Source organism: Nycticebus coucang, chromosome 3 (assembly GCF_027406575.1).
Source record: "Nycticebus coucang isolate mNycCou1 chromosome 3, mNycCou1.pri, whole genome shotgun sequence".
NCBI lineage: Eukaryota > Metazoa > Chordata > Mammalia > Primates > Lorisidae > Nycticebus > Nycticebus coucang.
The window spans coordinates 21,051,746-21,073,559 of record NC_069782.1 but is presented as its reverse complement, the minus strand read 5'-3'; the positions used below and the strand labels follow the sequence as shown (position 1 = coordinate 21,073,559).

The 21,814-nt window shown below is 42.0% G+C and overlaps 1 protein-coding gene across 1 annotated transcript in view; it reads right to left on the bottom strand.

Moving 5' to 3' along the window:
- SLC5A8 (solute carrier family 5 member 8) overlaps nt 1-21,814 on the bottom strand; it is a 65,730-nt gene that overhangs the window by 19,306 nt on the left and 24,610 nt on the right. The window contains exons 8-9 of the mRNA XM_053583573.1: nt 3,084-3,172; nt 1,972-2,084 (exon numbers count right to left, since the gene is read on the bottom strand). Of these exons, the coding sequence (XP_053439548.1) occupies nt 1,972-2,084; nt 3,084-3,172 (202 nt within the window). The remainder of the gene's footprint in view (nt 1-1,971; nt 2,085-3,083; nt 3,173-21,814) is intronic.

Genomic DNA, 21,814 nt, shown 5'->3' with positions numbered 1-21,814 from the left:
ATGAAGAAATAGAGCCTCCTATGGATCCCTGGATTTCCTCAACGCTAACAGGCAGTAAATTGATGAAGCAAGATTGAATCCATCTGGCTTCAAAAACCACACAATTTCAAAAATTCCATAATGAACCAGTCTAAGTACTCTTTAGGAAGCATTGTATCATTCCGAAATTACACCTCAGGATTAAAATTTGGTACCTAATGAAATGATGGATTGCTATTTAAATTGAGGGAACATCTAAAAACGTAAATTGCTATTATGTTGCTGTGTATAATGCACACTTTTTGCCCAAATTTTTGAGGGAAAAATGAGGATGTGTATTACACATGGGTGGTATGACTAGGGAACGGGGAAGCCCTGTGGGTCTCTGGGGGCCACCACACCCCCCAACCTGGACAGGTACACAGGACTCCATTCCGGGAGGATCCAGAATCTGCTAGGAGCAGGCCGGAGTGGTCTCTGCAGAGCGCTGCGGTCAGGGAGGGGACAGTGGTGGAGCTGGCTAGGTGGGCTGCAGCTATGTGGGGTGAGGGCCACGGTCTAAGGCCCAGTTGTGTGGAGGGGACAAGGAGCCCCACACAGGCCCTAAGCATCGACCTGGCTGCTGATGGGGCAAGAGGCCTCAGAAGCTCCTATCCACTGGCCATGCACATGGGTATCTGGGCTATGGCCTCCCACAAGGTGGGTAGGGAAGGGCATTCTGGGAGAGAGGGAAGGGGCAGCAATCACAGAGAGAGCAGCAGCAGCCAGAGGGCGGCATGATCTGCAAGTTTACCCGGGGAGAGTTAGTCCTCCCCAGATGTGTCTCTCCTGCCCAAGAGTTGGCCACTCTCTCGAGAGGTGTTTTCCTGAAAATTTGGACCAAAAACGTGGTTGCACCTTATACATGAGAGCACACTTTACACAGCAAAATACAGTAAGTACATGTTCCAGGCTACAATCCTGCCAATTATATACGCTGTAAAATTATGGTTCAAAACAGAGAAACATTTACAATTCCTTTGATAGTCCATTAGTGTTATTGTGTTGAGGTTGAAGATTCTGTTTCAAAAAACAAATTTGTCAGTTATTCATTCCAAATGAAGAATGAAGTATAGGGGCAAGATTTCTTTGAGCTGGACATTACGCTGAGACATCTGAGGACTGGAGATCGTTAAGCCTTTCCATTCAGGCTGGTAGGTAACCCCTAGTAAGGTTTAAGACTAGAAGTTGGGAATTCCTTGCACAAATTTTTTTTTTTTTTTTGTAGAGACAGAGTCTCACTTTATGGCCCTCGGTAGAGTGCCGTGGCCTCACACAGCTCACAGCAACCTCCAACTCCTGGGCTTAAGTGATTCTCTTGCCTCAGCCTCCCGAGTAGCTGGGATTACAGGCGCCCGCCACAACGCCCGGCTATTTTTTTTTGGTTGCAGTTTGGCCGGGGCCGGGCTTGAACCCGCCACCCTCGGTATATGGGGCCGGCGCCCTACTGACTGAGCCTATAGATGATCACCACGACCATGTACATGACAATCAAGATGAGCCAAAGATAACACTATTTCTTTTACCTTCACTTCATACATACAGACCAGGTGCCTGAAACCGACATAGAGAAAAAGTGTGGCTCTTGGTGCCAAACTAAGGATACTTCTTAGAACGGCGCCCTCAAGTTTAGAAAGAAAAGAGTTGAATTTTTTGTTTGTGCCTAAGAATTTTAACATAAATTTGGGATACAAAGAATAAGAAAGAAGAGCAGTGAAATAGGACCCCTGGAAATTATCCTGTGATCCACTGACAAGTTATTGTTTGAAGTGTCTCCCAAACCTTGACTGGAAATGTGGCTGTGTCCACAGTAAGTCAAAGCACACATCAGAAGTTTGCATTCATACCCAGACGTTCTTATTCTGTGTCTTTAAAGAAAAACAATTTTTTATAGTGTCTCAGAAAAACATCATCTCTCTGAGTTAAACTGGAATGGTAAAAACAGAAACTTACTCATTCCTTGGGAAATCCAAGAGAGAGACCTTTCAGAGAGTGATTGGAAGCGTAGTTTTATCACATCTTCCACTGTTACTGCAGCCAAGGCATTAATACTGGAGGACACGGTGCTGGAAGGCAAATTACAGCTTTTGATTTATAATACGTTACCTTTAACAATACTTCAGGGTGAGAAAGGGAGAAAACAAATTGTCACTTCTAAAATATGACCAGATTTCTACAATGTTATTTTTAATGATCACAGCCTCTCCTTCTGGAATCTGTTATCGTTCTAGAATGATTCCGGCAACATCCACTGGATTGATTTAAATAAAAGAGAAAGGATATATTAATGTTGCCTCCATGTGGCAGTTAACCGCCAGCATCTATGAAAAGAATCTACAGAGATGACTCAGTATTACTACATACAGTTTTAAAACATTTGTGTGTGTGTGTGTGTATAGGAATGTTGAAAGTCCTCCCCAACAAGGATCATAAATATCAACAACATTCATGTCCTGAATCCTTCCTAATATTTTCTGCACATGTTGATAATAATTCTCTGGTGCAAACACAAGGAGAAATTGCAGGGAGTAAGTTCAATCACAAAACACAAGGATCCTCAGGCAGTGTGTCCTAGTCAACATGTAAATGGAATCTTTAATTCTGATGTTCCAGTTGACCATGTTTTAGCCACAGGCATGTTTTAAACCAAGGCTGTTGACACCCATTTTTGATAAACAGTGAAAGCCGCTATCCACTGATCATCGTGACTGTGACATTCTAGAGTAGACAATGATGTATGAGACAGACGTTCAAAGTTTTAAACCAAGGCTGTTGACACCCATTTTTGATAAACAGTGAAAGCCACTATCCACTGATCATCGTGACTGTGACATTCTAGAGTAGACAATGGTGTATGAGACAGACGTTCAAAGTGGAGCATGATGACACCAGGGTGCTAGTCACAGAGACAAGAGTCAGGTTGACAGAGGTCACCAACAGCAGACTGCCCTACTTTGGGCCACTTCTGCCCATACCCAGAATTCAACTTTATCCCCCAAAGTATCTAATAATAAAAGAAAGATCCCCAAAGGAAAACCATGTGTTATTTGAGTCACAGTCCATACCTTAATGTTCCACTATACGCACAGGCCACAAAAAGTCCAGGAAGTCCTGGATAATCTTGCAGAATGTCCATTACCAGATAAGGCATGAGCTGAAAAATTCCAAAATTTACTCCTGTTATTGTAAAATTAATTAATGCCTCACTTAGCTTGTGTCCTTCAGGTACTGAAAGGAGCTATTCCACACAACTGAAATTTCATAATATCTAAAATTAAATTCTTTAACTGACAACACTTAAGGAAACAAATAGCAGGGCGGTTAAATAAACAGGTGTTGCATTCAGACAGATACGGCTTTGTTACATAATTTCTCTGAGCCTCCCCTTTTCCTTAACAATAAAATAGTGGCAATATTTCCAACTCCACCCAGCTACTATCAAAGTTAAATCAGATCATCCACATCAAGCTCTTGGTATCGTATATGGAATATAAATTTACAATGCAAAGACACTGTTTTATTTTGAAGCATTACAGGTTTATAAATGTTTTTGGTTACATGGGTCTTTTATAATGCTTAAGTCAGAATTATAAGTGTTCCCATCACCCAGATAGTATTCATCATACTCATCAGGTAGGTTTTTACCCCTCCCCCCCGCCTCCTCACCCGTGTTTGATTTCCACTGAGTTTTACCTCCCTCTGTGCGCCTGGGTGATTGTTGGTTACTTCCAATTTAACAGTGAGTACATGTGGTCTGTTTTTCCATTCTTGAGATACTCCACTTAGGATAATGGTCTCCAGTTCCATCCAGATTATTCCAAAAGGCATTAAGTCATCCTTCCTCATGGCTGAATAGTACAGCCATTTTTAAGAAGGTATTTTAAACACCTCTGTGCTTAAGTAAGCAACATCCACTTCCCTTGACAGCTCAAGGCCATTTTGTGAACTTCAGACACTGCCCAGGACTGAAGATGTAATGTGACCTGCATATATTAATAGTAGGAGACATAGGGATGAATGGAGTGTGACCTCAGGAAATCCCTGAAACTTGCTTCCTTTAAAAAAGTTTCCTATACCGGCCTGGGGAGGTGGCTCATGCCTGTAATCCTAGCAGTCTGGGAAGCCAAACCGGTGAATTGCTTGAGCTCAGGAGTTCAAGATCAGCCTGAGCAAGAGTGAGGCCCCATCATTACTGAAAATAGGAAAAAAACGGGCCAGGTGTTGTGGCAGATGCCTGTAGTCCCAGCTACTTGAGAGGATGAACCAAGAGGATCACTTGAGCCCAAGAGTCTGAGGTTGCTGTGAGCTACAAAGCCACAGCACTCTATCCAGGGGTGACAGAGTAAGACTCTGTCTCAAAAAATATAACATAAAATAAAACAAAATTCCTGATGCCTATCTGCTTTTTGATAACTTACATTTTTAAAATAAACATTAAATACAGTCAGGTGTATAAATTCAGGACTACGTTGCCGGCAGTCTTTCTGCAAAATCAATTTCTGAATCAAAGAAGTCCTTAGAGACAATTTTCCAGACGATTTCATTTGCATTGAAACACTATTGATTACTTCTCCTGTGGTGCAGAGTGGATGACATGCCCTCTCTAATCAGTTTCCACAGCCTCTTCAATTTCATTTAACAATAGTGTATTGATGGATATGAAAGAATTCCCTCCACTGTCAAAAGAGTCTGTTTTCAAGAATGTTTTCTCCATTCTCCAAAGCTGACTAATTCTTTGTTCTCAGAAAAATGGAATAGTGGAGGGGGAGAGACAAGATGGCGGACTGAAGCCAGCTTTCCACAGAGGCTCCCGTCCAGAAGGAGAGTTAAGGGACAGGAATTTAGTAAGTATCCTGGTGGATTTGAGCCGCACCAAGAGAGAAGGTTGAAGAACGCACATCAACACCGCTGAGGCAAGCTGTGATCACAAGGATGCAAACAAAAGGTACAAAATCCACCATCAAGTGGACGGGAGTCCACTTCCCCCATGAGACCGGCTCAAGAGCCCCACAATTAAACAAACGGGCAGAAGTTAAAGGCCCTCCCACTACACTCCATGGGAGAGACCTTCTAAAAACTGGACCTACCTCCCCTACTAGGGTGCCATGGCGTTCTCCTGCCAGGCATAAAACTGTATAAAACTTTAAAAATCCTTTGCTGGCAACCCTGAACCTCCAACACTCCCCTCCCACTCACTGAGATCTGGAGGCCTGTCCCCCAGGAGTTCGGATTCTTGGGTGATTTCTCAAGGGGAGTGGACAGTCCCTGAGCTGCAACTGGTCAGCGCTGACTCTGAGGCACGCGAGTGAGGAGAGGGCACCCAGCTAAGGGGGAGTCACGCCTCAGGGGCACTTCCCTGCGGTGCTGGGCAGCACCCTCCCCTGCATCAATACGGCCAGGCATAAAACTGAATGAAACTCTAGCTTCCCCCCACTCTCACTCGGGGTCGGGGGGCCTGTCCCCCAGGAGTTCGGATCCTTGGGTGATTTCTCGAGGGGAGTGCACAGTGCCCAAGCTGCGACTGGTCAGCATTGACTCTGAGACATGCAAGTGAGGAGAGGGCACTCGGCTGAGGGGAGTCATGCCTTGGTGGCACTTCCCTGCGGTGCGGTGCAGCAGCCCTCCCCCAGCAACAATACGGCCAGGCATAAAACTGAGTGAAACTCTAGCTTCCCCCACTCTCACTCAGGGATTTGGGGGCCTGCCCCCCATGAGTCCAGATTCTTGGGAGATCTCTCGAGGGGTGTGGACATAGCATAAACTGCAGCCGCTCAATGCTGACTCTGGGGCACAAGACAGAGGAGAAAAGGGTCGGCTGGGTGCCCACACCAGAGCAGCAGTTCCTGGAGGCAAATCAACAGCCATTTTTTCTTTAACAGCAAAACGGCTCACTTCTGGATATTCTGAAGCCACACCCACTGTCTCCCTGGGCAACCAGAGGAGGCTACCAGTGAGCAAAGGATTTGCCTGACACTACTCACATACCCGGGAAGCTTCCAGGGTAGGGCCGACACAGAGAGGTAATCGGACACAAACCTCCAGCAGCAAAGACGTTTGAACTCAGAACAGCCCGTCTTCTGTAGGCGATTTTAGCAGAAACAGAGACAGAACCCCGCAAAGTTGTCTGTTCTGTTAGCAACATCAATCAGGGACGGGGCTAAGCCTGAGTGAACACCTCCCTCCCACCACCTGCATCAAGCACTCAAAGATGTCAGGCCCCATCTCCTCCCGCTAGATAGCGGCAGACTGCAGGGGTCTGGCAGACTTCCTTGCAATTCAGGCAGGTGCAAAACCCTGGAGTATCTGTTCACTACAGGCAACTGGGTTAGCCATCTGCAGAGATACCAGTGACTGGGTCCGACGGAGGGGCAAAGTGCGCAAGGAGACATCAACCTTCCCAGACTGATCTATTTGCTAGGTGGCTCCTCCTGACTCCATGCAGCACTGGAGTAAGCCATATCAGAGGAGTCAACAGACCCCTGTGATCCAGTTCCCAGAGACCTCTTGAACTCTCCCACCTGAGACAGGTGCCGATTGAGACAATCGATTTGGACCTTTTGAACTGAACTAATAGACTGAGGACTTTTCAGGCGGTGCCCTGGGTATGCGGTTGTAGGAAGGTTTGATTTTCCTTTTCCTTTTCAAATTGGTGCCAGAGGTGGGCGGGCAGGGTGACTTAATTGCTGGTTTTTCCACACAGCTGAGACTTCAAGCCAGAGTAAATGTTACAATAGGATTGAACAGAAACCAACTGAAAACAAGACAGAACCACTTCGCCCCACCACACAAGACAGGGCCCCAGTTTCTCAGGCCACAACACGGTACGGGCCCTCAATAAAGCCCCAGGGGAAAAATCAAAGGGAGTAAAACAACCATAGTGTGGAATCAGTGGAAAAACTCTGGTAACATGAATAACCAGAATAGATCAACCCCCCCAAGAAAAGATATGGCAGATGTGATTGAAGATCCCATTCATAAACAACTGGCTGAGATGTCAGAAATCGAATTCAGAATTTGGATTGCAGACAAGATTAATAAAATGGAATTAGGAATTCGAAGAGAAATTCAAAAGTTGTCTCAAGAATTTAACAAATTTAAAGACAAAACCACCAAAGACTTAGACACACTGAAGCAAGAATTTACAGCCCTCAAAGATGTGAAAAATACAGTAGAATCCTTCAGCAACAGAATGGAGCAAGCAGAAGAAAGGAATTCTGACATGGAAGATAAAGTCTTCGAACGCTCCCAATCTCTCAAAGAGGAAGAGAAATGGAGAGTAAAAACAGATCATTCACTCAGAGAACTCTCGGATAATTCAAAGAAAAGCAATATATGAATAATTGGGATTTTGGAGAATGATGAAGTGGCCTTGAAGGGCACAGAGGCCCTTCTGCAAGAAATTATGAAAGAAAATTTTCCAGACATGCCTAGAGAATCTGAAATTCAGATAGCAGACAGCTTCAGAACCCCAGCACGATTCAACCCCAATAAGTCATCTCCCAGGCATATCATAATTAGCTTCACTAAAGTTAACATGAAAGAGAAGATTCTCAAAGCAGCCTGGTGAAAGAAAACCATTACGTACAAAGGAAAGAATATTAGAATAACTGCAGATCTCTCTGCTGAAACTTTTCAAGCCAGAAGAGGGTGGTCATTGACTTTTAATCTCCTAAAGCAAAATAACTTTCAACCCAGGATCTTGTATCCAGCTAAACTGAGTTTCATTTATGATGGAGAAATTAAATACTTCAATGACATTCATATGTTGAAAAAATTTGCCATAAGTAAACCAGCTCTTCAGGATGTTCTCAGACCTATCCTCCACAATGACCAACCCAATCCTATACCACAAAAGTAAACTCACTCAGAAACTTCAGATCAAACTCCAACTTCCACACTGGTGAAAGGATTAAAAATGTCCACTGGACCTTTGAGAAACTCAATACCCAAAATTCCACCAGACTTATCAATACTCTCCATCAATGTGAATGGCTTAAACTGTCCTCTAAAGAGGCATAGGTTAGCTGACTGGATACAAAAACTCAAGCCAGATATTTGTTGCATACAAGAGTCACATCTTAACTTAAAAGACAAATACAGACTCAGGGTGAAAGGATGGTCATCCATATTTCAGGCAAATGGTAATCAGAAAAAAGCAGGTGTTGCAATTTTATTTGCAGATACAGTAGGCTTTAAACCATCCAAAGTAAGGAAGGACAAGAATGGTCACTTCATATTTGTTAAGGGTAATACTCAATATGATGAGATCTCAATTATTAATATCTATGCACCCAACAAGAATGCACCTCAATTTATAAGAGAAACTCTAACAGACATGAGTAACTTGATTTCCTCCAGCTCCATAATCGTCGGAGATTTCAACACGCCTTTGGCAGCGTTGGATAGATCCTCCAGCAAGAAGCTGAGCAAAGAAATCTTAGATTTAAACCTAACCATCCAATATTTAGATTTAGCAGACATCTACAGAATATTTTATCCCAACAAAACTGAATACACAATACTTCTCATCAGCCCACGGAACTTACTCCAAAATTGACCACATTTTAGGTCACAGGTCTAACCTCAGTAAATTTAAAGGAATAGAAATTATTCCTTGCATCCTCTCCGACCATCATGGAATAAAACTTGAATTGAGTAACAACAGGAATCTGCATACTCATACAAAAACATGGAAGTTAAATAACCTTATGCTGAATGATAGCTGGGTCAGAGATGAGATTAAGAAAGAAATCGCCAATTTTTTGGAACAAAACGACAATGAAGACACAAACTATCAGAACCTTTAGGACACCGCAAAGGCAGTTCTAAGAGGGAAATTTATAGCACTGCAAGCCTTCCTCAAGAGAACGGAAAGAGAGGAAGTTAACAACTTAATGGGACATCTCAAGTAACTGGAAAAGGAAGAACATTCCAACCCCAAACCCAGTAGAAGAAAAGAAATAACCAAAATTAGAGCAGAATTAAATGAAATTGAAAACAAAAGAATAATACAACAGATTAATAAATCAAAAAGCTGGTTTTTTGAAAAGGTCAATAAAATAGATAAACCTCTGGCCAACCTAATCAGAAAAAAAAAGAGTAAAATTTCTAATATCATCAATCAGAAACAACAAAGACGAAATAACAACAGACTCCTCAGAAATCCAAAAAATCCTTAATGAATATTACAAGAAACTTTATTCTCAGGAATTTGAAAATCTGAAGGAAATTGACTGATACTTGGAAGCACGCCACCTTCCAAGACTTAGCCAGAATCAAGTGGAAATGTTGAACAGACCCATATCAAGTTCAGAAATAGCGTCAACTATACAAAACCTCCCTAAAAAGAAAAGCCCAGGACCAGATGGTTTCACGTCAGAATTCTACCAAACCTTTAAAGAGGAATTAGTACCTATATTACTTAACCTGTTCCAAAAGGTAGAAAAAGAAGGAAGACTACCCAACACGTTCTATGAAGCAAACATCACCCTGATCCCCAAACCAGGAAAAGACCCAACAAGAAAAGAAAATTATAGACCAATATCACTAATGAATATAGACGCAAAAATATTCAACAAGATCCTAACAAACAGAATCCAGCAACACATCAAACAAATTATACATCATGACCAAGTTGGTTTTATCCCAGGTCTCAAGGCTGGTTCAATATACATAAATCTATAAATGTAATTCAGCACATAAACAAATTAAAAAACAAAGAACATATGATTCTCTCAATCGATGTAGAAAAAGCTTTTGATAATATCCAGCATCCCTTCATGATCAGAACACTCAAGAAAATTGGTCTAGAAGGGACTTTTCTTAAACTGATAGAGGCCATCTACAGCAAACCCACAGCCAATATCATATTGAATGGAGTTAAATTGGAATCATTTCCACTCAGATCAGGAACCAGACAAGGCTGCCCATTGTCTCCATTGCTTTTCAACATTGTAATGGAAGTTTTAGCTACTGCAATTAGGGAAGAAAAGGCGATCAAGGATATCCATATAGGGTCAGAAGAGATCAAACTTTCGCTCTTTGCAGATGATATGATTGTGTATCTGGAAAACACTAGGGACTCTACTACAAAACTCCTAGAAGTGATCAAGGAATACAGCAGTGTCTCAGGTTACAAAATCAACATCCATAAATCAGTAGCCTTTATATACACCAACAACAGTCAAGTTGAAAAAGCAGTTAAGGGCTCTATCCCATTCACAGTAGTGCCAAAGAAGATGAAATATTTGGGAATTTACCTAACAAAAGACGTGAAAGATCTCTATAAGAGAACTATGAAACTCTAAGAAAAGAAATAGCTGAAAATATTAACAAATGGAAAAACATACCATGCTCATGGCTGGGGAGAATCAACATTATTAAAATGTCCATACTGCCCAAAGCAATATATAATTTCAACGCACTCCCTATTAAAGCTCCACTGTCATATTTTAAAGATCTTGAAAAAACAATACTTCATTTTATATGGAATCAGAAAAAACCTTGAATAGCCAAGACATTACTCAGAAATAAAAACAAAACAGGAGGAATCACGCTACCACTCCTGAGACTGTACTATAAATCCATAGTGATCAAAACAGCATGGTACTGGCACAAAAGCAGAGAAGTAGATGTCTGGAACAAAATAGAGAACCAAAAGATGGATCCAGCTACTTACCATTATTTGATCTTTGACAAGGCAATTAAAAACATTCAGTGGGGAAAAGATTCCCTATTTAACAAATGGTGCTGGGTAAACTGGCTGGCAACCTGCAGAAGACTGAAACTGGACCTTTCGCCATTAACTAAGATAGACTCTCACTGGATAAAATATTTAAACTTAAGATATGAAACTATAAAAATACTTGAAGAAAGTGCAGGGAAAACTCTTGAAGGAATCGGCCTGGGTGAATATTTTATGAGGAGGACTCCCCAGGCAATTGAAGCAGTATCAAAAATACACTACTGGGACCTGATCAAACTAAAAAGCTTCTGCACAGCCAAGAACATTATAAGTAAAGCAAGCAGACAGCCCTCAGAATGGGAGAAAATATTTGCAGGTTATACCTCCAATAAAGGTCTAAAAACCAGACTCCACAGAGAACTCAAACGTATTACCAAGAAAAGAACACGTGATCCCATCTCAGGGTGGGCAAGGGACTTGAAGAGAAACTTCTCTAAAGAAGACAGACGCACAATCTACAAACACATGAAAAAAAGCTCATCATCCTTAATCATCAGAGAAATGCAAATCAAAACTACTTTGAGATATCACCTAACCCCAGTAAGAGTAGCCCACATAACAAAATCCCAAAACCAGAAATGTTGGCGTGGATGTGGAGGAAAGGGCACACTTCTACATTGCTGGTGGGAATGCCCACTAATACGTTCCTTCTGGAAGGATGTTTGGAGAATACTTAGAGACCTAAAAATAGACCTGCCATTCGATCCTATAATTCCTTTACTAGGTTTATACCCAGAAGACCAAAAGTCACAATATAACGAAGACATCTGTACCAGAATGTTTATTGCAGCCCAATTCATAATTGCTAAGTCATGGAAGAAGCCCCAGTGCCCATCAACCCACGAATGGACTAGCAAATTGTGGTACATGTATACCATGGAATACTATGCAGCCTTAAAGAAAGATGGAGACTTTACCTCTTTCATGTTTACATGGATGGAGCTGGAACATATTCTTCTTAGCAAAGTATCTCAGGAATGGAAGAAAAAGTATCCAATGTACTCAGCCCTACTATGAAGCTAAATTATAGCTTTCACATCAAGACTATAACCCAACTATAGCACAAGACTATGGGGAAAGGGCCAAGGGAGGGGGGAGGTTTTGGTGTAGGGAGGGTAATGGGTGGGGCCACATCTATGGTGCATCTTTGAATGGGTACATGTGATTGCACTAATGTACACAGCTATGATTTAACAATAAAAAAAATAAAAATAAAAAAATAAATAAAAATAAAAACCCTCAGTTTAACCTAGGTTTTTGTCATGGCTATTCCTTAATATTTTGTACAAAGAGAGAAAAATTATTTGTAAGTGTCATCAGCAACAGTTAGCATATATTGCAGATCCATTATGTGAAAGATCTGGGTAGGACTGATATAAAAAGAAATGTGTCACACAGGTCTTGATTTTGAGGGTCTTGTATTGCAGTTGTGGAGACAGGACTTAAGAGGAAAGTAAAAAATATTCCTAATAGCAGAAAAGCATTCACAGATATAGCTGTTGTTTTTCCTGTTGGCCCTTATAACTAGTCCTAGCACTTTTGTTCCATACAACTGTGGTCCCACCCCCCATGCTGCTGACTGGTACTGGTCTATGGTCCATTAGGAATCAGGCCACACAGCAGGAGATGTGTGGTGGGCAAGCAAATGAAACTTCTTCCATATTGACAGCCGCTGACATCACTCACATCACTGCCTGAGCTCCCCCTTCCGTCACTCAGCAAAACGGCATTAGGTTCTCACAAGAGCATGAACCCTACTGTACACTGTACACGGGAGGGATCTAGGTCACACGCTTGTGATGAGACTCTAATGACCACTGATCTAAGGGGAAGAGGTAAGGCACTTGAATCATCCCCAAGCCACCCCCTCCAGCCCTGATCCATGGAAAAATTGTCTTCCATGACACCAGTCCCTGGTACCAAAAAGGTTGAGGAACCCTTCTGTATAACACAGAATATTCTTTCCTCTGAAGGTGTAGTGGAAGGAACATCCTCCCACTGGTACTATGGGGTCCCCTTTGCCACTTTCTTCTCCTAAGGCCAGCAAACATTACCAGGTGGTGCATTGGAACTGCCCCTGGTTAATGGGTGTTGATTGCCAAAGGGTAACTGATTCCTGGGGAAACTTGGCCCAGCACGATGGGAGAGGTGCTCCCAGTTCAGCCCTACTGCTTTTCAAATTCTAGCAGTTGTAGGGATTTTGCTTCCCAAGCAGAAAGCACTAGCAGACCAACCTAAACTCAGCAGACAAAGAGATTTCTCTTTTCCCCAGAAATTTGTAGCTTGACTGAAGAACTCAGAAAGTTTACAAGCTGAATCTATTGTCAATTTAATTTTTTTTCCATGGCACTCTAAGTGCTTAATCTGGCAAATCTCTCTCACTTGAGTACTATCACAAACCCCTTCACCTCCTTGAAAGGAGAAGTTCAGAGAAAGCGAGGTTTGAGTTTTCCAGCTCATCCGCACAACCAGGAAAGGGCCTAGTAAGCCTCAAAACTGAATTCCCATACTTATTTCTGGAAAAACGAGGTTAAATGGATTTAAGAGCATTAGCTTGGTGATGACCAGTCCTTTACAAGCAGCCAAGCTGTTCACTCCCCACATGTAATAGGGAAGAGTTGAACAAGGGTAAGATGGGAACACAAGACTGTCTCGAGACCTTGTTCCGTTATTAGATTTGAAATGTAGAAAATCCTCATGCTTATGAGAAAGTTATGCTCCTAAAATCTATTTAAAAACTTGTTTGCGACTAAGAATACTACATACACATAGGGTAGCATAACGTTTGTGTGCAATTTAAAATAGTTTGCAATTCAAAACTGCACACTAACTTTATGGCCACCCCGTATAATATCCTGTTCCAAAACAGTTCTCTCTCTTTTAAAACATCTTTTTGATATTTGTTTTCTCTTTGATTTTAGTTTTGGGGAAGGATCACCAGAGGTTTTATTCTGACCATATATAATTATTATTCACAGCTAAGTCACATAGCGTACCGAGACAAGATTGACTTTCTTATGCAATCTTTTGCTTTTCCTAGAGTTAATAATTGTTTCCTTCCCTTTTCTTGTGTTCTTTGAATCTCTTAGCAGTTCTTCCACCTTTAATGTCTCAGTTATTCTCCATCCTCAGGCCAAGACGCATATTTGCAAAAATAGTCACAATTCTCAACTTTAAGTTCATGGACCTAACTTTATGCCCAATGAGATGCAAGTGTTGAAAAAATAGTGCAATGCAACTTGTGAGAAATGGTAGGAAAAACAGGGTAGGGAGGATAGGGCATGATGGGGTTGGGGATGGAGGCGTGATAACCTGGAATGACATAGTCACTGAGTCTGGTGGGGGGGAGCATCCTGAGGGAGGGAGCATCCTGAGGGAGAAGCATCCTGAGGGAGGGAGCATCCTGAGGGAGGAGCATCCTGAGGGAGGGAGCATCCTGAGGGAGGAGCATCCTGAGGGAGGGAGCATCCTGAGGGAGGGGCATCCTGAGGGAGGGCTTAGGAGCTGATGCTGGCAAAGCGGGAGGCCAGTGATTTTCAACTGGTGTGCCGCGAGAAGATCTTAGACCTCAGGTGTGCCACAAAAATGAAAGATCATTAATTAAATTCTTTTCGAAAGAAGTTCAAAGCACAGTAAACATATTCCTTTTTTTTTGATCAACATAATTTAAGTGCACCGTGAGAGTTTATGGGTTCAAGTGTGCCCTGAGAAGCCAGGAAAAGAGCTCCAGCAAGGGGAGAACCAGTCAGATTTGTATGTGAAAAGTAGGTTCCGGGTTAGGGAGGTAAGTTAGGAGACTATGGAGGGATTCAGCTGAGAAAAGGACATAGCTTCGGTGGTCAGGACTACAATAGTGCAGGCAGAAAGTAGTTACATTTTAGTTGCAATTTGAATATCAAGCCAAATGGATCTGTTTTGGATTAAATGTCAGACATAAGAGAAAAGAGGAATTAATTCCAACGCATAGTCTGCAGGCCTTGTTCCTAGGCCTTATAATAATGCAGGTAATCCCTGAGTTACAGACATCTCACTGCTGTATGACTCACACTTACAAACAGAGGCTATTACAGGGAATAGGTAAATGTTCCAACTGACATATAAATTCAACTTGTGAACAAACCTGTAGAACTTATTTCGTTCCTAACCTGGGATTGCCTGTAACACTATGCTGTTTTTCTAGTGCCTTCCCTCTACCAGATTCTAAAAACCATAACAAATATTCATTCACCCACATCACCTTTACAGGAATCCCACACGCCAGGCATTATTGTCATCTCCGTTTTCAGAAGAGAAAACTGAGGCACAGAGAGATTCAATGGCTTGTTCAAGGTTATTGCATATAGGAGATGCTGGAGCTGAACTTTGGCCCCCAGCATTCTGGCTGCAGAGTCAAGATTCATAACCACTGCAAACACTGGTGCCGTTGGGTAGATGGTGTTGCCATCAGCTGGGTTTTATTGACCATGCAGAATATGAGATGCCTATTAAACCTCTGAGTGACGGTGTCACGTGGCTATGGGGTGCAAAGTGTCCGGACACTCTGCAGTTTTCGTCAGTTTGGTGGCCATGCAACCCAATATGTTTATCTGGAAACATTTTGCTTAGGTTTTGTGTATCTGCAGTAAATTTATCACCACACTTTTAGAAAGAACTTCTAAAATTCCTCTTTTAGGTCAACATCGTACGACAACCTGGATGTTCCCTTGTTTTTCTTAGCGATGGTTCCACGTGGAGCCTTCTGACACCTGCTCCCTTTGCGACTAGCTGCTCACTAGTTCTGCCTGGGTCTCCGACTTCCTCCCTTGTCTTCCCGCCCCCCTCTCCCATTTACACAGAGCACGTCCTCCAGAAGTGTCATGAGAAATGATGTGTAGGGAATGCAGTTTTTGAGGCCTTGCATATTTATTTTTTCCCCCTCCTAGGCCTAAGTTGCAGATCTTGCATATTTGAAAACTTGTTTATTTTCCTGTTTCATTCAATTGATAGGCGATAGAATTTTAGGTTGGGAATAACTTTTCCTAAAACCCTTGAAGGTATTGTTTGGTCATCTTCAGTGTTCCATGTTGCTGTTGAGGAATCTGATGCTGTTCTGATTTCTGATCTTTGTATATGACCTATTTTCTCTCTGTTTATCTCTGGAAGCTTTTAGGATTGTTCCTGTGTGGACCTGACATTTCAGGATGTGGGTTTGGGTCTTGTAAAATCACTGTCAACCCACTTAATGAGTGCTTTTTTTTTTTGCAGTTTTTGGCCGGGGCCGGGTTTGAACCCACCACCTCTTGTATATAGGCCAATGCCCTACTCCTTTGAGCCACAGGCACTGCCCCATTTGATGAGTACTTTCAATGTGAAGCATATGTTCTTAAGATTTTTAGAAATTGTCTTGAATTTTCCTTTGATAATTTCTTTTCTACTTGCTCTCTAGAATTCCTAGAGTCATGTTTTAGACCTCCAGGATTGAACCTCTAATTTTCTTTCCTTTTTTTTCACTCCTATTTTTAATTTCTGGGTATTTTTGTTCTATTTTATAGAACGTTTCCTCACCCCTACCCTCTAACTCTTCCACTGATCGTTAATTGCTGCTCCTATATTTTATTTATTTTCCAAGAGCTCCTTCTTATTTCTACATGTGACATTTTAATAGCAAAATTTCACATTTCATGAATGCAAAATTCTCCTTCTTCTCCCAGAAAATGTTAACTCTCATTTTTAAAGGGTTTTCTTTGCCCCCTGCATTGACTGTAAACTTCTTTTACAGTTTATTTTGGACTCTGTCTCCTACGTGAAAGGTTTTTTTCAAATGGTTAGTGATCCCTAACTGTCCGTTTATGTTAAAGAGAGAGGCACTATGAGCTGCTCAGAAACTGTGTTTTGGGTTTGAACTTGTCCATTGTAGGGCCAAGTTCACTAGAACACACACCGTGACGGGGTGGGTGGGTGGGGGGGTCTCTGTCTTTTTATAGATCTCGTAAATGCCAGTATGTATTGGTAGGTCTGTTCTCTTGGGGTACAGGGTTTCTCTAGAAGAGAATTCTCCCAAATCTTGCCTAAGGGAGTCTAAGTCTGGTATTAAGCCTGCTGGGCGCCCAGTAGGGGAAAGGATGAATAGGTCAGGATGGGTGTCTCAGTATTCCCTAGGCAAACTTCTAATCCTGTTTTCCAGTAAAATGCTTCACTCTAGCCCATAACTATGATTGATGTCCTCAAGCCAGAGGTTTTGTGTTTGTTTGTTTTCTAGTTTAACCTCTCCAGAAAGGATATCTTTAGTTTTGTTCAAGAAGAAAGGAGAGGGGGAAATGTTACTCAGTTGGCAAGCCTAGCAGGGGAGAAAGGGTGTAGTCTCTAGGAACTCCTTATAAAAGTTTTTTGGGTTTTCATTCTGCCTCATAAGTATATATGGTACCTCTGGTCTTTGATGGGGGGGGGCAGTACTGTAGTATAAATTGTTTTCTTCTTGTTGGCTTTCTTTTCTTAAGGCTAGGGTCCCCAAACCCTGGGCCCCAGACTGATATGAGTCCCCTGCCCTGTTAGTAACTGGGCTGTATGACAAGAACTGAACAGCAAGTGAGGGAAGCTTCATCTGTGTTTACAGCTGTTCCCCATCACTGGCGTCCCCCCCCTGAGCTCCGCCTCCTGTCAGATCAGGGGAGGCATTAGGTTCTCATAGGAGAGCAAGCCCTACTGTCAACTATACATGTGAGGGATCTAGGTTGCCTGCTTCTTACCTGAATCTAAGGCCTGATGATCTGAGTTGGATTTGAGGCAGTGACGCTAGTCCTGGGGAATGGCTGCAAACACAGATTAACATTAGCAGAGAGGTCTGACTGCACAGAGACCATAATAAATCAATTGCTTGCAGACTCATATCAAACCCTCCCCCCATCTGGGTCTGTGGAAAAATTGTCTTCCATGAACCCAGTCTCTGGTGCCAAAAAGGTTAGGGACAGCTGCCTTAAGATATTTAACAAGTGAAGAAACTAAGATCAAAGTCAATGTCCACTTGTTGTTTATTGCTATTCATTCTTCCAAAATTGTATTGAATACAGTTGATAACCTGTACTTATCTGCAGCCAGCTCTTTTCTCCTTCTCTTTGTCCTTATCGGATTACCATCATTTTTATCCCTCTGATGCCATTTGGTGGAGTATGTACAGTCAGTATGTTTTACTAGACATTTTTCCTTCTTTGTAATTTTCTGTATCCAAAAGAGGATTTGAGATCACTTGTAATAAAAGATACATATGCAAAAAAAGGTTGAAATTCAGGGAAGACAAGCCAAATCAAGTACTGAAAGAAAGGAAATGTCTGTGCCAGCAAGTTAGGCTAAAGCTATAGTCTATGGTTGTACAGAAATTGGCTCTTACGAAACGGCCTGGAGTTCTGCAGAAAGGAGACAGGGAGGAGTTTCTCATTGTGTAACAGGAAGCAGCCAGGGCATCAGGTGACATCTCCACTGTGAGTTTATTGAGTGAGTCGATACCATTATCAGACCTCAGACTTTACTACAAATCGATAGTGATCAAAACAGCATGGTATTGGCACAAAAAGAGAGAAGTAGATATCTGGAACAGAATAGAGAACAAGAGATGAATCCAGCTACTTAACCGCTGTTTGATCTTTGACAAGCCAATTAAAAACATTCAGTGGGGAAAAGATTCCCTATTTAACAAATGGTACTGGGTGAACTGGCTGGCAACCTGCAGAAGACTGAAACTGGACCCACACCTCTCACCATTAACTAAGATAGACTCTCATTGGATTAAAGATTTAAACTTAAGACATGAAACTATAAAAATACTAGAGGAGAATGCAGGGAAAACCCTTGAAGAAATCGGTCTGGGCGAGTATTTTATGAGGAGGACCCCCCGGGCAATTGAAGCAGCTTCAAAAATACACTACTGGGACTTGATCAAACTAAAAAGCTTCTGCACAGCCAAGAACACAGTAAATAAAGCAAGCAAACAGCCCTCAGAATGGGAGAAGATATTTGCAGGGTATATCTCTGACAAATGTTTAATAACCAGAATCCACAGAGAACTCAAACGCATCAGCAAGAAAAAAACAAGGGATCCCATCGCAGGCTGGGCAAGGGACTTGAAGAGAAACTTCTCTGAAGAAGACAGGCGCACGGCCTTCAGACATATGAAAAAATGCTCATCATCTTTAATCATCAGAGAAATGCAAATCAAAACTACTTTGAGATATCATCTAACTCCAGTGAGACTAGCCTATATCACAAAATCTCAAGACCAGAGATGTTGGCGTGGATGCGGAGAAAAGGGAACACTTCTGCACTGCTGGTGGGAGTGTAAATTAATACATTCCTTTTGGAAAGATATATGGAGAACATTCAGAGATATAAAAATAGATCTGCCATTTAATCCTGTAATTCCTCTGGTGGGCATATACCCAGAAGACCAAAAATCACAACATAACAAAGATATTTGTACCAGAATGTTTATTGCAGCCCAATTCATAATTGCTAAGTCATGGAAAAAGCCCAAAAATGCCCATCGATCCACGAATGGATTAATAAATTGTGGTATATGTACACCATGGAATATTATGCAGCCTTAAAGAAAGATGGAGACTTTACCTCTTTCATGTTTACATGGATGGAGCTGGAACATATTCTTCTTAGTAAAGTATCTCAAGAATGGAAGAAAAAGTACCCAATGTACACAGCCCTACTATGAAACTAATTTGGGGCTCTCACATGAAAGCTATAGCCCAGTTACAACCTAACAATAGGGGGAAGTGGGAAAGGGAGGGGAGGGGTGGGTAGAGGGAGGGGGATCGGTGGGATCATACCTGTGGTGCATCTTACAGGGGTATTTGTGAAACTTGGTAAATGTAGAATGTAAATGTTTTGGCACAGTAACTGAGACAATGCCAGGAAGGCTATGTTAACCATTGTGATGAAAATGTGTCAAATGGTCTATGAAGCGAGTGTATGATGCCCCATGATCATATCAATGTATACAGTTATGATTTAATAAAAAAATAAAAAAAAAGAAAAACAGAATAGCACTTACCTTGTATGAGATCAAACCCCAGTTTTTCCAATATATCACAAAAAAGTAAACAATATTCCATATATAAGCAAAAGTAAAGTTTCTACCAATAGTGGTTATGTCAAGGTCCCAAATCCTTCACCTTGTCATCCTCTTTCTCAAAAATCTCCACTCAAGTACAGGTAAAATCAATGAAACAAGACTGATAGATAGGAAAACTGTAAAACCGTATGTAGGCACCAATATGGTGCCGCTTTCTCAGAGTGAGTTCAGCAAAGTGTAGCGCAGACACATCTTTGCTCTCCTGAGGACGAGCTTTTCACATGGTCTGGCACTGCCCTGTTTGCTTTGTATCTGCAGTGGAATGTGAAGTGAATTAACTCTTCACCACAGTCCTGGAAACAGCCAGTTAGAATTCTTAGCACAGACTCTCTAACATTCTGCCAGCAACACACCTGAATGTGTCCTATGACAAGAAATCTCAAAGACAAAAAGAAAAAGGGAAATGATAGGAAATTGCAGGAACTGTTTTGTTGTTGTTCGTTTATTTGTTTTTTTCTTTGTTTTTGGAGACAGAGTCTGACTTGGTCGCCCTCGTTAGAGTGCTGTGACGTCACAGCTCACAGCAACCTCCAGTTCTTGGGCTTAGGCAATTCTCTTGCCTCAGCCTCCTGAGTAGCTGGGACTATAGGTGCCCACCACAATGCCTGGCTATTTTTTGTTATAGGTTGGCTGGGGCCAGGTTCAAACCTGCCACCCTTGGTATGTGGGGCCCGCGTCCTAGTCTCACTCAGTCGCCTTGGGGTTGAGTGTTGTAGTGTCACAGCTCACAGCAACCTCAAACTCTCAGGTTCAAATGATTCTCTTGCCTCAGACTCCCAAGTAGTTGGGACTGCAGGTGCTCACCACAACGCCCTGCCAGTTTTTCTATTTTTTTAGAGATAGGGTCTTTACAATAGACAGGAGAAAAGAAAAATAAGGAACCGCTCTTGCTCAGGCTGGTCCTGAGCTCAAGCAATCCGCCCCCCACCTCCCCACCCCTGGCCCCCCTGAGTGCTGGGATTACAGGTGATCCACAGCACCTAACCAGGAGCTGGGGTTTTTTGTTTGTTTTCTTTGGGTGTTTTTGGCTTTGTTTGGGTTTTTGCCTGGAGTAAAGGGAAGCCATATTAGAAACTTCTTAAATATCACAAAATATTCTTGATGAGAGGTAATACAGCAGAAGGTGCCTCCCTCTTCACCGTAAATGTGGTTCTTGGGTTCTCTGAGAGAACAGGAAGTGTATGTTGATTAAAGAGTGCACAGGTTAAGACAGGGTGGAGACACACAGCTCAGGCTCAAGGATGTTGTCATTTTCTAATCCAACAAGGACGTATTTTTCTGAAAGTATACGATGCATCTGCACCAACATGCAACTCAACCTGTCTTCATTCTAATGAGTCCCCTGTGTGCTTGATTTACAAGGAAGTCTTAGGCAATAATGTTGGCAAGAACTCAGGCTTTGGAGCCAGGCTGTCCTGAGTCTGAATTTTAGCTGAAAGATGATATAGGACATAGAAGTTCAAAGTTAGGATCCTGGTGGCAACTTGACTGGGTTTGGACCCGGTCTCCATATTTACCAAGTGGTTAGTTACTTAACTTCTCCATGCCTCAGAAATAATCATCTTTGAAAGGGATCTAATCATAGTACCTGTGTCACAGAGTGGCTGTGAGAATTAAAAGTTGAAATATACAGAAAGCACTTATGGTAGCACTTGTTCATGGCCAGTATTGGGTAAGTGCTCTTGGTTACTCTTCTGTATTAGCAAGCTGTATGACCTCTCTGAGATTCATTTCCTCACCTATAAAATTAGGATTGCAGGGTTGGGAGAATTAAATGAAGCATGTAAAGCTCTTGGCATAGAATCTTATTACATAGTTCTTACTCAATAAACTCAGTAAATTCATTACTCAATAAACTTATTAGATCCATTTCAACATTTAAAAACTGGAAGATACGTCTGTAGTCCCAGCCATTTGGGAGACTTAGGAAAGAGAAT